The 17185-nt window shown below is 51.4% G+C and overlaps 1 protein-coding gene across 5 annotated transcripts in view; it reads right to left on the bottom strand.

Annotated features, from left to right (window-relative positions):
• Positions 1 to 16706, bottom strand: part of PIP5K1C (phosphatidylinositol-4-phosphate 5-kinase type 1 gamma) — a 71967-nt gene extending 55261 nt beyond the window's left edge. For 2 of the 5 annotated variants that reach the window (XM_053580176.1, XM_053580184.1), the window contains exon 1: positions 16492 to 16706. In XM_053580176.1, coding sequence (XP_053436151.1) covers positions 16492 to 16585 — 94 coding nt within the window. In that variant the 5' untranslated portion in view covers positions 16586 to 16706. The remainder of the gene's footprint in view (positions 1 to 16491) is intronic. The other 3 variants (XM_053580204.1, XM_053580211.1, XM_053580197.1) reach the window with 2 other exon arrangements.
• Between the last annotated feature and the right edge of the window lie 479 nt (positions 16707 to 17185).

The raw sequence follows: 17185 nt of genomic DNA, 5'->3' as shown, positions 1-17185 counted from the left end.
TCGAATCCAGCCTGGGCCCGCCAAACAACAATGACAACTACAACCAAAAAATAGCCAGGCATTGTGGTGGGCACCTGTAGTCCCAGCTACTTGGGAGGCAGAGGCAGGAGAATCGCTTGAGCCTAGGAGTTGGAGGTTGCCATGAGCTGTGATGCTACAGCACTCTACCCAGGGTGACAGTGTGAGGCTCTGTCTCAAAAAAAAAAAGATAATTTTGTCTAATTTATGGGTTTTGAAAACTGTTTTTTTGTTGTTGTTGTTGTTTGTTTTTTGAGACAGAGTGTCAAGCTATTGCCCTAGGTAGAGTGTCGTGCCATCACAGCTCACAGAAACCTCAAACTCTTGGCTTAAGCAATTCTCTTGCCTCAGCCTCCCAAGTAGCTGGGACTATAGGCACCTGCCACAATGCCCAGCTATTTTTTGGTAGCAGTTGTCATTGTTGCTTAGCAGGCCGGGGCCAGATTCAAACCTGCCACCCTGGGCGGTGCCTGTGGCTCAGTCGGTAAGGCGCCGGCCCCATATACTGAGGGTGGAGGGTTCAAACCCGGCCCCGGCCAAACTGCAACCAAAAAATAGCCGGGCGTTGTGGCGGGCACCTGTAGTCCCAGCTGCTTGGGAGGCTGAGGCAAGAGAATCGCTTAAGCCCAGGAGTTGGAGGTTGCTGTGAGCTGTGTGAGGCCACGGCACTCTACCGAGGGCCATAAAGTAAGACTCTGTCTCTACAAAAAAAAAAACCAAAAAACAAAAAACCTGCCACCCTAGGTCTTTGTGGCCAGCGCCCTGCTGACTAAGCTATGGGTGCCACCTGAAAACTGTTTTAAATTAAGTTTTAAGGCTAGGTGCAGTGGCTTATGCCTGTAATCCTAGCACTCTGGGAGGCTGAGGCAGGAGGATCTCTTGAGCTCAAGAGTTTGAGGTTGCCTTGAGCTATGATGATGCCATGGCACTCTACCCAGGGGACAGAGTGAGACTGTCTCATAGCTAGTACTTTAACATTTTGGGACACCAAACTCTCCCCTGAAAAATTACCCAGAACCCTGACCTACTTCTTCCTCTACTTACAATTTGCTTAGCAGTGTTAGAATATTTTTTCTTTTTTTTTTGAGACAGTCTCACTTTTTTTTTTTTTTTGAGACAGAGTCTCACTTTATCGCCCTCAGTAGAGTGCTATGGCGTCACACAGCTCACAGCAACCTCCAGCTTCTGGGCTTAGGTGATTCTCTTGCCTCAGCCTCCCAAGTAGCTGGGACTACAGGCGCCCGCCACAACACCCAGCTATTTTATGTTACAGTTTGGCCAGGACTGGGTTTGAACCCACCACCCTCGGTATATGGAGCCAGCACCCTACTCACTGAGCCACAGGCGCCGCCCAGAGTCTCACTTTTTTGCCCCCAGTGCCATGGCGTCATAGCTCACAGCAACCTCAAACTCTTGGCCTCATGCAATACTCTTGCCTCAGCCTCCCAAGTAGCTGAGACCACAGGTGCCCACCACAACACTCACCCATGTTTTAGAGATGGGGTCTCACTCTTGCTCAGGCTGGTCTTGAACTCCTGAGCTCAAGCGATCCACCCACCTTGGCCTCCCAGAGTGCTGGAATTACAGGCATAAGCCACCACACCAAGCCAGGATATTTTTTCCTTTGTGGGACTTCCACTTATATATGCTTACCTACCAATTGGATTAGGGTAGTGATTTCCAACCAGTGTGCCTGTGGCATGCTGTGAGAGGATCTTAAGTGTGCCAGAAAAAAGTTTTAAAGATTATTATTTTCACAGGAAGTTCAAAGCACAGTAAATATATTCTTTTTTTTTTTTTTTTTTTTTTTGGTTTTTGGCCGGGGCTGGGTTTGAACCCGCCACCTCCGGCATATGGGACCGGCGCCCTACTCCTTGAGCCACAGGCGCCACCCAAGTAAATATATTCTTTTTTTAACTTTTATTTTATTTTATTTATTTATTTATTTATTTTTTATTGTTGGGGATTCATTGAGGGTATTTATTTTATTTTTTTGAGACAGAGCGTCAAGCTGTTGGGTAGAAGGGTGTGGCATCACAGCTCACAGCAACCTCCAACTCCTGGGCTCAAGCGATTCTTCTGCCTCCGCCTCCCAAGTAGCTGGGACCACAGGTGCCTGCCACAACGCCATTTTTTAGTTGCAGCCGTCACTGCTGTTTGGTGGGCCCGGGCTGGATTCAAACCCGCCAGCTCAGGTGTATGTGGCTGGCACCTTAGCTGCTTGAGCCACAGGCGCCGAGACATTAACTCTTTTTTTAAATCAACATAATTTAAGTGTGCTGCATTAGTTTAACTATAGGTTCAACTGTACCATGAAATAAAGGTTGAAAAACATTGAATTAGGAGATCGGGCACAGTGGTTCATGCCTGTAATTCTGGCACTCTGGGAGGCCAAAGCAGGTGGATTGCTTGAGCTCGTAAGTTCAAGTCCAGCCTAAGCAAAAAAGTGAGAACCTCGTCTCTACTAAAAATAGAAAAAAACTGAGGCAAGAGGATCACTTGAGCCCGAATTAGAGGTTGCTGTGAGCTATGACACCACAGCATCTATCCAGGGCAACAGCTTGAGACTCTGAAAAAAAAAACAAGAGAAAGAAAAACACTGGATTAGGGTATGTACCTTAGCTCTCCTTTCCCCAGACATCTCCCTTATCCCCAGAGATGTACCCATTCCTATTCAGACCTCCATACCAGTCCAGACTTTCTAAAAGACAAAAAGAGATATTCATCTAATTCCAGTACTAGTTGGCCTGGGCATTACTGAGCAATTCCTGGGTAGGAACTGGGAACAACTGGCCTTAGAGTGGCATCTCACAAATTCTACCCGCTCTCAAAACAATTAGCCAGTGGTCTGACTGAGGTCTCCAAAAATTAACCCTCCCTACAAGACCAAATTGATTCTCTAGCCACAGTGGTCCTCCAGAACAGAAGGAACTTGGACATCCTAATGGCCAGAGAAGGTGGCATCTGTGCTTTCCCATGGGACTTGCTGCTTTACAAGTAGTCTGGCCTGGCCAGAGAAGGCATCACCTACTAATAGAACAAGCCAACTCTAGGCCCACACCATAAACTCCATGCTCAATACTTCCCCGGGATGATGAGTCCTACCAATTCTGGGCCCCTAATACCTAAATTCTACTCCTAACTCTTCCGCCCCTTGCATAACCCAACTTTTATCAACTGTTGTCCAAGATGAGGTCAAGGCCACAACAGCCTCACTCACCACCCAAATGCTTTTACTAACCTCAAAACCCTCTTAACCAGCCCAACCTCTCCACCTATATGATATCACCCACAGTCAGCAGGAAGTAGCTAGAGACAAAGATGCCCCTTTTCCTGTATCTCACAAAGTGGGGAAAAGGTTGCCCTCTCCCAACCATGGAGGGACATGTCCCCAAAGGCCACCTGATTAGTCAAATTTCAACATCTCATTTGCATGAAGGGGGCATGTGGTGGGACAACACTGACTGGTTTAATACCTAATTTGCACTGACATGGACTAACCAATTTCCAGCACCCCTTTTTGTCCAGCCAAATTTGAGTTGAAGCCCCATAAAAGCAGCAGTCTTTCAGCCAACTGGTGCCAGTGAATCCTTAATAAAGTCCTTGCTTGAACCTTTCTCCACATCTGGGGCTTTGTTTCATCACCAGTCCACCTTTCAGGGGAAGCTTCCATAGGGCTGCATCTGTTTGCAGTTGTGTCCTGACACCAGAGGATTTCGATAAACGTCTGTTGGACAAATGACCAGATAGATGATGCCTCCCTCCTCACTCTGCTCCACCCACATAAGCCTCCTCGCTGTGCCTCCAACACACCGGGTATGGTTCTGCCCCAGGACTTTTGCACAGGCTGTGCCCTCTGCCTGGCTCGCTCTTCCCCATTACCCAGGTCTGAATCAAACATCACCTCCTCAAAGAGGCCTTCTCTGACTGCCCCACTCTCTGTTCCTTGTTATAAATTACACCCTGCTTGGTTTATACCTTCTCTTTATACCTCTGATCCTCTAGAATCCACTCCCTCCAATGCCAGAGGTCCTGAGAGGCCATGATCTGCACCCTTCACATCTAGCTCTTCTCGTAGAGTCATAGCATAGGCCTGGGTCTGTGACACAGAGGACTGGCTTGCAAGGCACATGTGGCGTAGTTGGAGTCAAAGTCCTCAGGGATAGCTTGCTTTCCATCTCTAACCACTGTGCCACCAACTCCAGCCAGCTGGGAGCTGCAAGGACGCTGGCAGCACTCAAGAGAGCTGATGCTTTCCGTGTCTACACAGCAAGGCTGGTGCTGTGTTAGGCACCCCTCATATGGTTCATGTAATCTCCCAACAACCCCATAAAGTAGGCACTATTACTATTCCCCTTTCCAGAGGTGGAAACTGAGGCTTAAAGAGGTCAGATCACTTGCCTAGGGTGAAGCAGCAAAAACTTGGGGATGGATAGACCTGATTCTAGGAGGTCAGGCCCCAGGATAAGCCACAACATGCTGAAAGGAAGAGAAGTGAGGGAGAACCAGTTAGTCTTAGAGGTTTAGAGTTACCCAGGCGAAGAGCATGGTCTGTGCACAGGCCCTACAGCAGGATGGCACCTGGCATGTTGGAGGCACAGAAAGGAGGCTCAAGCGGCTGCAGCAGAGTGAAAAGGGAAAGGGGAGGAGGTGTGCCACCCATGCCCCGCTGCTACTTCCCTGACCCCTGCATAGCTGGTGATTCAGTCTGTCTCCACCTTTGGCTGACTGGAGGCAGGGCCAGGGCTCTGTTTGACTTAGGTTTGTTGAATGAATACCTGTGTGGCTGCACTACCTAGCACCAGATCCCAGACTCTGACAGTTCAGGCTCCAAAACCTCCAGGCTTTCCACCAGGCCCTGGATTTCTTTGGGGGTAAAGATGGGAAGATGAGAACACCCTCCTACACAAGGCTCAAGGAAACACCAGTCACAGTCCAGCTGCCTACACTCGTTCCCTTCCTTGTTTTTAGAAGTTTCAAGATGAGCTCAGGCTCGGCGGGTTTGAATCCAGCTTGGGCCAGCCAAGCAACAATGACAAACAACCATAGCGGGGCGTTGTGGTGGGCACCTGTAGTTGCAGCTACTTGGAAGGCTGAGGCTAGAGAATCGCTTAAACCCAAGACCTTGAGGGTGCTGTGAGCTATGGCACCATGGCACTCTACCCAGGGCAACACAGTAAGACTCTGTCTCAAAAAAAAAATAAAAAGGGGCGGCGCCTGTGGCTCAGGGAGTAGGACACCAGTCCCATTTACTGAGGGTGGTGGGTTCGAGTCTGGTCCTGGCCAAAACTGCAAAAAAAAGAGCTCAATCCCACCCCAGCCCATGTACTCCTGGTGATTCACAGACAGGTACGTCTGTCTGGGGTCTAGGGCCCATTTCCCTGCCTTTAAAGGCAGGTGAGCTTTAAGACATCTTCTGGCCAACTAGATAAGGTAGAAGTGACATTGTGAGAGCCCTCCCTAACCTCTGCTCTCCTGGGATCTGGCTACCAGGGGAGGCCACCAGCAAGAAACTTGGGCCAGGCTGGATGACAGAGTCTCATGGAGAGAGGCCTAGAGAGCAAACCATCAGGATGTACCTGCACCAGCCAGCCATGGCCACCTTGTTACCTAGGCAATAGCATCCAATGTGGGAGAACTGACCAGCTGAGCCCAGTCAAGACTGGGACACTGACAATAAAAGTGCTATTGGATTATGCCTCTCAACAAGACAGAGACATGTTGCATGATCCCAAGTGTCACCACAATCATTCCTAAAGAGTGGCCCCCACTAGCTTGAGGTCACACAGCATGCAAAGCCCCAGCTGCCAGGCCCCAGGCAGCTCCCCAGACCCCAAAGAGGCCCCTAGGCCCCTATCTTGGTAGTGTCCCACCTTCATCTGTCCTAAGTGACTGCCCACATCTGGACAGGAGGGAATACCCTACCTATCTACCAAAGAGAACTTAGCATGCCAACTGCAAAAGAGGACTCACTCACCCACCACCAAGCAGCACAGGTAGAGTTTGGAAGATGACCTTGAACAGCCTTAAGGCACTGTCAAGTCATCAGCTTAAATCTACATTGCGATGCACACCCCGCCCCCAGCCCCCTCCCCCCAGGCTTTCAGAGGGGCTCATGTGAGGTCTGCATACACAGTAAGAATCAATGGTTCTTGGGCAGCACCTATGGCTCAGTGGGTAAGGTGCCGGCCCCATATACCAGGGGTGGTGGGTTCAGTCCTGGCCAAACTGCAATAAAAAAATAGCCAGGCTTTGTGTCGGGCGCCTATAGTAAGGAGGCTGAGGCAAGAGAATCGCTTAAGCTCAAGGATTTGGAGGTTGCTGTGAGCTGTGACAGCACAGCACTCTACAGAGGGTTTAAAAAAAAAAAAAGAATCAGTGCTTCCAATGTGACTCTGAAGTACAAGGAAGGCCCAATCAAAATAGTATAAAACAGAGTGCCCGGGCATAACCAAGGCCTTTTTCTTGTCTGTGGTGAATGTTATCTTGCTCTATGAACTTATCTTTCTTTTTCTCAATAAACTTTGTTTCACACTTGCCTTGCTTTGGTGGGTCTGGTCATTCTTTCACCAAGAACACAACAAGCACTGAGAACGAAGACAGACAGCTGCCTGAAACCTGATGTTTTGGTGCCCTGGTGCCGTGACTTGGATACTTCTGCCTACTTTTTCCATAAAAACTCTAACTCGGGCTCGGCGCCTGTGGCTCAAGCAGCTAAGGTGCCAGCCACATACACCTGAGCTGGAGGGTTCGAATCCAGCCCAGACCCACCAAACAACAATGCTGGCTACAACCAAAAATAGCCAGATGTTGTGGCGGACACCTGTAGTCCCAGCTACTTGGGATGCAGAGGCAGGAGAATCGCTTGAGCCCAGGAGTTGGAGGTTGCTGTGAGCTGTGATGCCACAGCACTCTACCCAGGGTGACAGCTTGAGGCTCTGTCTAAAAAAACAAAACAAACAAAAAAAAAACCTCTAACTCAGATTATTCTGCCTAAGTAAAGCCAGCTTGCTTTTTCATGAAAATACTCTTGTTTTGGATCTTCCTGACTCACAGCCAGCTCTTGAGAGGGCATGGGTACTTGCTTTCGCTCGAGCCTCGCTGTTTCTCAAACTGCACAGTCGGGTTCTGGGCTAAACATGAATGATGATAAGGGTTTTGGAGACACGGCCCTTGTGGTATTGGAGAAGTGTTTCATTGTTTAACTTTAGGGACGAGGCCTCTGAACTGTAACTCTTGTGCTTCCAGGATTCTTATTGGTTTTGATAACGTACTTCTTCCCCTGATCTGATAGGGTACTTACTCCCCTTCCCTTATTAAGGCTAAAACAATGTTTCCTCCCATTTTACCTGTACTAAGCCATCTAATACCTGGCTCACTTGCTCGAAATGGATGTATAGGCCTGGTAATAAGGAAAGTTAGACTCCATGGATGCCTAACTTTTTAGGATCCTTTCAAGACCAGAGGGCTCATACAGCCTGTGGACATGCCTGCGCACGAACAGATCTGGGTTACGTTAAAGAACTACTACATCTACCCCTGCAGTATCCCTCCCAGCTGGGGCACGGTTAACACTTACAACCCTGGTTTTACTGGCTCCTTCACCTTTTATTTGACCCACTGTGCCCAAATGAGAGAGACTGCAAGAGCAGAACCTATCTATTTTTGGCCTGTGCCAGTGGCCATCCAGAAGTGGTGAGAGTCCTAGTGGACAGAAATGCCAACTTAACCTGTTTGACAGCAAAAAGCAGACAACACTGATGAAGACTGTCCAATGCCAGTAGGTGGGATGTGTGACTGTTGTGCTGAAACATGGCGCCAAGCCAGCGTTAGGGACACCTATGACAATACTGCTCATCACATGTGTCTATCATCACAATTTATTAATAGCAGAAAAATTCCTTTCACATGGTTCAGACAATGACCCAATAAAGAAGAGTCATCTTGGACAGTGCTTGTGGCTCAAGGAGTAGGGCGCTGGCCTCATATGCTGGAGGTGGTGAGTTCAAACCCAGCCCCAGCCAAAATCTGCAAAAAAAAAAAAGGAGTCATCTTATGCCACTTTTCCTTGCTATAAGTGAAAAAAGAGAAACAATGGTGGAATTTTTAGTAAAGAACGGAGGAAACATAAAGATGATGAGTTGAAAAGAAATGCTCTCATGCTTGCAACAGACTCTCAATCATCATATATAGTCAGACTTCTTACTCAAAGTCTTGATGTCTCTTCTGAAGATTTCTTGGAACAGACGGCAGGAGATTATACTATTGCTAGTGGTTTTAACAGCATTCCCCAACAAATTTCAGAACATTAAGAAGAAAAGATATCAAAAAACCCTTCTCAATATAGCAATCCAGATGCTGCTGAATTGAAGCTAGAGAGCTTCTTCTGTATGATCTACTGCTGAGTCAAATCTACACCACAAAAATATGTACTGATTTTAAGGAGTAATTATATGTACTAGGAGACTTTTAAGCAGACCTCGCAAATCCATTATCATTGAGTTTTACATACTCAGGCAGCCCAAATGTAGATGTTTTAACAGCCCTACAACCAAGTTTCAAGAATACATAGGTGAAGTTAATTGACGGCTAATTTCTACCTTACAACTTACAGTGACAGTTTTAGATTTAAACAGACATCACATTGGTATACTGGTAGTGTGTTCGCTGTCAATGTTCCCACATATTGCAACTGTTATACTGTTATCAAACTTAAAATTTATATGGCTCTTTCCAGTGAAAACTAAAGTTTGCCTAACGCTTTTTACATTAAAAAAAAAAAAAAGCTACAACCTCCCCTCACTCCCTTAACATTGACATGCACCAAGAACAATGGACCATGGCAGGTCCACAGGATGCTGGTGTGCAATTTCCAAATATCTTGCACTCACCAGCCCTCGCTGGGTGTGACTTCCCCCCAACCAACAAAGTGCAAGCTGGATGCCAGGATGTGCATGTGTGTGTTCTTGGGCAGAATTGTCGGTAATTGCCCTGAGGAAAAGCAGGGCTCCCTCTTCACCCTAGCAGCTCTGTGAGCTGAGGGTGCACAGAGCACAGCCCCCAGCAAGAAGGCACCAAGCTGGCACTGCCAGCCGTGTGTCTGCTCACCACTTCCTGTGTACTCCCTATGAGCTCATGTGATCCTCACATGACCATGTCTTACGAGTTAACTGTGGCACAGACTGGCTGGACAATCTGCTCCCTGTACCTATGGGGCTGCTCTTCCTGGCAGGACTGCCAACAGAGCATTAAGACTAAGACAATGTCAACTGACCACAGCCACCTTGTCACTACCCATCACTGACGTCATGAGTTTCACACTCAACACTGCCATGCCCAGCCTCAATGAACCCCCAGACCTTCTCAGCTACAGGAGCCACCTCAGCTGAGGGGAGCTCTGTCCTCCCAAGGGCTCAGGAAACTCAATTACTCTCTCTCACCACTCCCATTGATCCTTCAAAAGACCCTGTTGGCTCTGCTTCCAAAAATCCACCCAGGAGTTGAAGAAAAAAAAAAAAATCCATCAAGTGCTCACTTCTCTTGACCCCTATCTGGGGCTCTCACCCTCGCCCCCCCACAGCCTGTCCTCTTTGCAGCTGCCACCAGAGGGCATCTGTGAGCACCTAAGGTAGGTCCAGTCTCTCTGCCCATGGCTTTCCATGGCTCCAGGCTCCTACCTCCCTCAGGGTCAAAGCCCAAGTCCTCCCTGAGGCCCACCAAGTTCTTCATGACCTGGCCAGCCCCACTCTGCCCTCCCTTCCTCTTTCTCTGTTTCCCTCCTCACTTTGCTCCAGTTACATGGGCCTCCCCATTGTGGCCTCCAATAGGCCAGGCACAATCCTGCCCCAGGGCCTTTGCACAGGCTGTGCCCAGTGCCTGACACACTCCCCTCATTTCCTTTTTTTTTTTTTTGACACAGAACCTCAAGCTGTCGCCCTGGGTAGAGTGCTGTGGCATCACAGCTCACAGCAACCTCCAACTCCTGGGCTCAAGCGATTCTCCTACCTCTGGCTTCCAAGTAGCTGGGACTACAGTTGCCCGCCACAATGCCCGGCTATTTTTTGGTTGCAGCCATCACTGTTGTTTGGCGGGCCCGAGCTGGATTCGAACCCACCAGCTCAGGTGTATATGGCTGGCACCTTAGCTGCTTGAGCCACAGGCACTGAGCCTGTCCCTCATTTCTTTTAGATCTCCATTCACGTGCCACCTCCTCCTACGTACCTAGCCTGGACAAGCCCCTCCCACATCACTACTCTCCTCTTCACCATGGTACTTCTTTTATCACTCCCGGCCCAAGTTACATATTTTGCTTCTTTGTTTGCTGTCTACACACTCCTTGCCCCCATCCCTAGAGTTCACAGAGGCCCTGTCTGTCTCATTCCACCTTGTTTCCCAGCACCTGGCCCAGGATATACCCTGGTAAATAATCCATAGATGACACCTGAACTTCACCTCACTCCGCCAAAGCCTTCTAGGTCAGCTCTCTGCTGCAGAGTGACACAAGAATGAGTGGCTTTGACAAGGTGTCGGGGTCTGCTCTTTGCCCAGTAGGTCCTCAGATGCCCTTGTGCTGGCTCAGGTACCTGAGGGTCCTCAAACATGACCCCAGTCCCTCCCCTGCTAGCCTCACAGGGCGCTGAGTCAAGTGCAGGGGGCTCCCAGATAATCCCAAGGCCTGTAATCCCTATGAGTGCACAGTGCTGAGGGCCTCACCATCCAGCTGGCTCATGACTGGGAAATCCTCTGTGGGACATCAGCCTGCGTAGTCTAGAGTGAAGGGACACTTTGCTAAGCCTGGGCAGCAGGCTGGGGGGAGGAAGACTGGACCGACTCCTGGTTCATGCCCCTGCTCTAGGCAACTTCTCCAGCCCTCTTGGAGCCTCAGTTTCCCTATATGTAAACTGTAAAAGCTCAGGTCATGCAGCTTCCCAGGGGCTAAGAGCCTCACCCACTCCTGTCCTGCTGGATCCTCTCGTTTTGAAAGAAAGGGAGGTCACTTGCTCAGAGGCATGTAGCTCTAGGTGGCAAGGCGGTTGATCAACCCCAGACCAGGCCTGTCTGCCTACTTTGGGGGACCCTGCTGCCTGCTTACTGTATCAACACACACTCAGCAGAGGGCCTGGGGCCCTAGACCTGCTCCATCCTCAGCATTAGCTCCAGGGCTCAGACTGAGCCTTCCAGTGCCTTACCTGTATCCAGGCAGCAGCATCACTCACCTGGAGGCCACCAGCCCCTCACAGCCACTGCTACCTTCAGCCCTCCCCACCACATGCCAGAACCCATGAATTTGAGCTCACTGCCCTGCTTAGACACACCAGTGCTGCTTGCTGTCCTCTAAGCAAAACCCCAGCCAGAGTCAGGGCCCCATGTGCTGTATGGCTGGCCCTGGCCCCACCTTGCTGATTCCAAGTCTGTGGTGCAAATGGGTCCAGCTCAATCCTACTTCAGGGTCACTGTACAGCTGTTCTCACTGCTTGCATTGCTTAGCCTGTGGCCCACACTTCTTGTTTAGGTCTGGGCTGACTGGTCACCTCCTTCCCTGACCTCTCAGCTAAAGCAGGTCCCTCACCCTTGCCACAATAGCAGTCTCCCCCCACACCCAGTCCAACTCAGGAGTTGCCAAGCATTTTCCATAGAAGACCACATGAGGGCAGCGCCTGTGGCTCAAAGGAGTAGGGCGCCGGCCCCATATGCCGGAAGTGGCAGGTTCAAACCCAGCCCTGGCCAAAAAACTGCAAAATTAAATAAATAAATAAAAATAAAATAAAATAAAAAAGCTGTGCTCTTAAAAAAAAAAGACCACATGAATATTTTGGGTGTTGTAGGCGACACAGTTGCCAACCTGGCCACTCAGCTCTGTGATTGCAGCCTAGAAGCTGCCGAGGATGGTGTGTGCAGGAGTAAGCAAGGCCATGTGCCAGTAATACTTGATGGACAAGAATTGGTATGGATGGGACTGGGGGGCTGCTGCTAGCTGACCCCTGGTCATATCTGTTTCCTTGACATCCCCATGTGTATCCTGACCCCCACCCTTCAACAGTCTGAGAGCACCACGAGATAGCCAGAGAGCCCTCTTTGTCACTGGTGTGACATGGGCACCTGCAACACCTCCAGCCATAGAAGGTGCTCAATAACATCCAGTTAACGTCAAACATAGACCAAGCAGAAGTAGACTCCACACACCCTCATGATGCCCACAGCAGACTGAGCCCTCTGGTGCCAGGCTCTGCGGAAGCAGTGCTCAATACATGCTTCCCTTTGCTCCAGCATCCCAGGGAGAAGGGAGGGTCCCAGTACCCTGTGTAGTCACCTGTAGGCTAGGTGTGGTCTAATGGCTTTACAAGTCAACTCTCTCCATGCAGCAACCTTACAGGACAGGACACGAGGCTGTAGAGGACAAATCTCCTAATATTGCCTCCTAGAAGGCAGCTGGAGTAGAACTGAACCAGGAGCTTTCTGTGTCCAAAGTCCTCAGCCCCACCCTTGGCCCTCTGACATGTGATGAGAGATGTCACTACTCCCTGACTTTCTTACCCAGACCCCCACCTGCGACCAGAAGCGGCCCCTGCTGCTGGCTCCCCACTGGCCCTTGAGGAACACTGCACTGCCATCCAGGCATACCTGGCCTTGCCTTCTTCCTGGCCTCTCCTCAGAGCTCCCTCAAATATCACCTTCCTGGCAAGGACTTCCCCAAATGCCCCATTCCTGATGCAATTCCTCCTTAGTATCCACCTGATGTTTGCCAAGTTCTGTTATGTACCAGGCAGTCCAGGCGCTGGGGACACTGCAGGAATGACACAGCCTGTCCTGGCTCTTATGGAGCTCTTGCGCAGGAGGGAAGACAGCCAGAACACACATCAGCAAAGCCATATGTCTCAGGTGGTGGCAAGTGCTATGGTGACGACAACAGTGACGAGAATGGGTAAGGAAAAAAGGGAGGTGGGGCTACAGGAGGGGGAAGTGCTATTTTATGATCTGAGGGGGGACAGGCCTCACTGAGAGGAGGGGTTTGAGCAGATCCTTGAAAGAGCTAAAGAAGCAAATGACACACATATGGAGAAAGAACAAACAGCATGTGCAAAGGCCCTGGGGCAGAACTGCACCTGTATGTTGGAGGCATAGTGAGGCCATGTGCCTGAAGCAGACTTAGGTGAGGGAGAGAGGGAGGAGGGAGGTCAGGGAGGGGGTGTAGCAGGTTGTACAGGGCCTGGTGGGCCAAGGGGAGGACCTGGGCTTTACCCCAAGGTGGGTGGGACCCACGGACGGCTGTAGGCTAAGGGACGGGGCATGCGCAGCATAGGAAGAGGAGGGAGGCCTGTGGGGAGCCAACTACACCAGTCCAGGCATGAAGAGGAGGATGGTGATAGTCCAGGTGGAGGCAGAGGAGGGAGAGAAGTGAGTGGATTACGGGTTGGTTGTGAAGACAAAGCTGACAGAATTTGCCACCAGATTAGATGTGGGAGGGGACAGGGGGCTCAGGAATGAAGCTGACTGTTCCCAGGCATATAGAGATAAGACCGGCAGGGAAGAAAAATCTCAAACACCCAGACCACAGCTCAGGCCCAAACTACCAGCAGAGGAGTGGCTCCAAAAGTGGGTCCAGCAAGCATCTTCAAGCCTCCAGCCCTCCTAAGCCCCACCCCCGTGAACCAGGCGCCCCACATGGCCCCCAGGCAGCACACAGAGTGCGACAGCCAGCCTTTTTTGGGCCAGATCTAAAAGCCAGGAGTCCAGGCACTTAAAGTAACCAGATTCTAAACACTGAGCTACCATTTCGCCTCTGATCAGATTGGCCAAAATTACCAAGGTCAACAACATCCAAAGCTGGCAGCACATGAGGACACAGGCAGCCTTCCTTGGCCCCTGTCAGACAAGGCTCTGGCCACTTCGACTTTCTGGAAAGTGTCAGATTGTGATTTTTCAATCTGTCTGCCACTGACACACCCATTCAGCAGCTACCTCAACTGCTGGAAACCAAAGCCCCCAAAGTCATAGACCCACGTCTGCAGGCACCTGCCACAGCAAACAGTGACTCCAGAAACAGCCAGAATATGCCTCGAAGGATCTATGATGGCAGGTGTCTACAATGGGCTGCCAATCATTGCTGACAGTCATTAAGCACAAGCGTTGACTCATTTAAGATTCACAGCCAACCTGAGTGGACACAGTTATCACCTCCCTTTTATAGATGGGGCTTAAAGAGGTGAAGGTCACCCAGAAACTGAGGGGCTGAGCTGGAAGTGGGGACTCAGACAGCATTTAATTCCACCCTCTCAGCTACTGCCCTATGTACTCAGCTCTCTCTACAAAGATCAGTGACACCAACATGGGGGGAACATGCCGGGTTACTATTGACAAAAAGCAAGTAAATCACACAGAACAGATGCTATAAGGCATTTCTCACCAGGGTGATTCTGCCCCCAGCAAATTCTGGGTGATGTCTGGAGACCTATCTGGCCATCATGACTGGGGGTGCCCCTGGCATGGAGCGGGTAGAGGCCAGAGGCACTGCTCAGCACTCTGAAGGGCCCAGGATGGCCCAATCTGCCAAGAGAGCCAAGGCAGAGAGACTCTAGTAGGCCATGAACCACCTCAGTAAAGAACTAGCAGGCACATTTATGTTTTTACATATTTGCATGAAAAATACAAATATATTTATACATTTGTATGAAAATGCCTGGGTAGCCTCTAACCCAAATTTAACAGCACTTACATCAGGAGAAAGAGGTTTGGAAAGCAGATCTTAATTTAAAGTGAGTAAAATAACCCCCATAATATTCTAAAATAATAAAAAAGAGAAAAAAGATAAAATGAGTGAAATGAAGTAGCTGGAGTCAGATTTCTGCAGATTTCAGGGGCAGAGAGGACACCCCTTACCTTTCAGCTGCCCCACACCCAGAGCCAGCCACAGCCAGAGCCAAGAGTTTATCTATCTGTCCTCACTCAGCCTGATAAGACAATGTGTGCCGTGTGGCTTTCTTGTGGTCATCAAGTCTTAGGCTACTTTGTCTCTGACCAGCTCAGGTCAGAGAGCTGATAGCAGAAGTCAGAGGGCAAAGAGATCCCGGCTGGAGTCAACTGCCCCCTGGATCACTCAAGCATGCCCGGTGCTAGCCAGGCCAGGTCATTCATCGCAGGTAGAGAACAGGGCAAGGAAACTGGCTCAGTGGCAATGAAACAGGTCAACTATCAAGCAGTTCCAGATGGCCATGGGGAAGGAAGCAGTGAGTGTTTCAGAGCTGGGGGGGGGGGTGAGGAGGGGGAGGGCTTGCTCACTCCTGCTCTCTCTCTTTTCAGACATCACCCCCAAACCCCGGCAGCAATGCACCTCCTTGCCTGCCTGCCAAGGAAGCTTCAGGAGGCCTGGGTGAGAAGGAGGATGGGTACCCACGTGGGTGTCAACACAGCCTCTGAAGAAGGCTTGGGGAGAGCACACAGGATTTTGCGAATCCGTAAACTTCCTATTTGGGAGCTTGTGACCTAGACTAAGAAGGAACTGTTCCCTCAGAAAGGCAGTCTAGTAGCCCAAGGGTGGGGCCCGGCAAGGCAGCCAGGCTCTCAGCACCTATCCTGCTGGAAGGCAAGGATACATATAGGCCATGCCCCCTTCATGCCTGGGGCAGCCTTGCTCAGTGTCCAGGAAGAAGGTGGCTTGGGGGTGGGAAAACTGAGTGACAAGGCATCAAAGTAGCCCCCTCCTAGCCGGGCTGTTTGCAAGCCGCGGCACTGAGGGCACCTCCGAACATCACTGCCTTAAGACTTCTTCTACGTTAAGGCAAACTGAGACCCAGAAAGGTAAGCAACAGTCAGCGCACCCATTCCCTGATCTGGAGGACTTGCAAGAGAGATGACACCGCCAGGAGACTGACCCAGATGGCCTCAAAGACCCTCCCCCCAAGAGACTGCTGCGGCTGCAAAACCACTAAGATGCGCCCATATGGGTGGCCTGCTCGTGGGCGCCAGGCCTCCAAAGCTGACCTGGAGAGACCGGCAGCGAGTCCAGGCAGGGAGTAGCATCCTCACATCTGGAGCAGCGTCAGCCTCCAGCGCCTGGGAGGCAGTGCTCCTCCCCAAGATCGAGGTCATCCACCACTGCCCCACACCCTCATCTCCGAGCGGCCCGGCTAAGCAAGAGACAGTGCACCCGCTCCCCTACCCTGCGAGGACCCCTTCTCCCCGCACGTTCCAGAGGGGGCGCCCCGCACTCGCACACCCCCCTAAGGCGAGGACCCCAGCCGATGGACCGCGCCACCCCGAGCTCCTGGGCGGGGCGCTCCAGCCGCCCCCGGGCCCCGGCCCAACGCGGCGCGTTCCCCGGCCGTGAAGCGCTCCATTCTCCCCCGTGAGCGCCCTCGAGTGGAACGCTCCAGTCGCCCCTCCAGCGCGCGGGCGGACCCACTGGGCCGCGGCGGGGGGCGCCTGGCTGGTCCACTCGGCACGAGGTAGGGAGGCCAAGGAGGACCGGACCGTTACCTGCCGCTGCCCCACTCTCTGCCGCCCAGGCCGCCTCTGAGGTCACGGCCCCCGCCTCGGCGCTCTCTGCCTCATCCGGCACCTCCAGCTCCATGGCCGCACAAGCGAACCCGCGGCGGGCGGGCGGGCTGGCGGCTCGAAACTGCAACTCGAGATGCCGCCGCCGCCGCCGCCGCCGCCGCCGCCGCCGCCGAACAACAAGCGCGGCGGGCCGGAGGGCGGGCGGAGGGGGCCGGGCCGGCACGGAGGCGGGGCCTGCGTGCGTTTTCACGCGCCGCGCGCCGCCAATTGGGGCTTGGGGGCGGGGCCCGCGCCTGGCCTGTGCACTCCTCGAGCGCCCCCACGCGCCCAGGCATAGGAAGACATCGTCATGCTGGTCTTGTCATCTTGCTTTATCCTTAATACTAACCTACGAACAACATAAAAACATTTACTGTTAAGGTCGTGTTTACTATCATATTGCAGAAACACATTATATTGTTTTTGTTTTGTTTTGTTTTGTTTTGTTTTTGAGACAGAGTACACTTTTTTTCGACCTTGGTAGTGTGCCTTGGCCTCTTAAATCACAGCAACCTCAAAGTCTTGGGCTCAAGTGATTCTCTTGCCTCAGCCTCCCCAGTAGCTGGGACTACAGGCGCTCATCACAACGCCCGCTAGGCCTCGCTCTTGCCCAGGCTGGTCTCCAACTCCTGAG

The sequence above is a fragment of the Nycticebus coucang genome, chromosome 2, assembly GCF_027406575.1.
Source record: "Nycticebus coucang isolate mNycCou1 chromosome 2, mNycCou1.pri, whole genome shotgun sequence".
NCBI lineage: Eukaryota > Metazoa > Chordata > Mammalia > Primates > Lorisidae > Nycticebus > Nycticebus coucang.
This window is presented reverse-complemented; position numbering and strand designations above follow the sequence as displayed.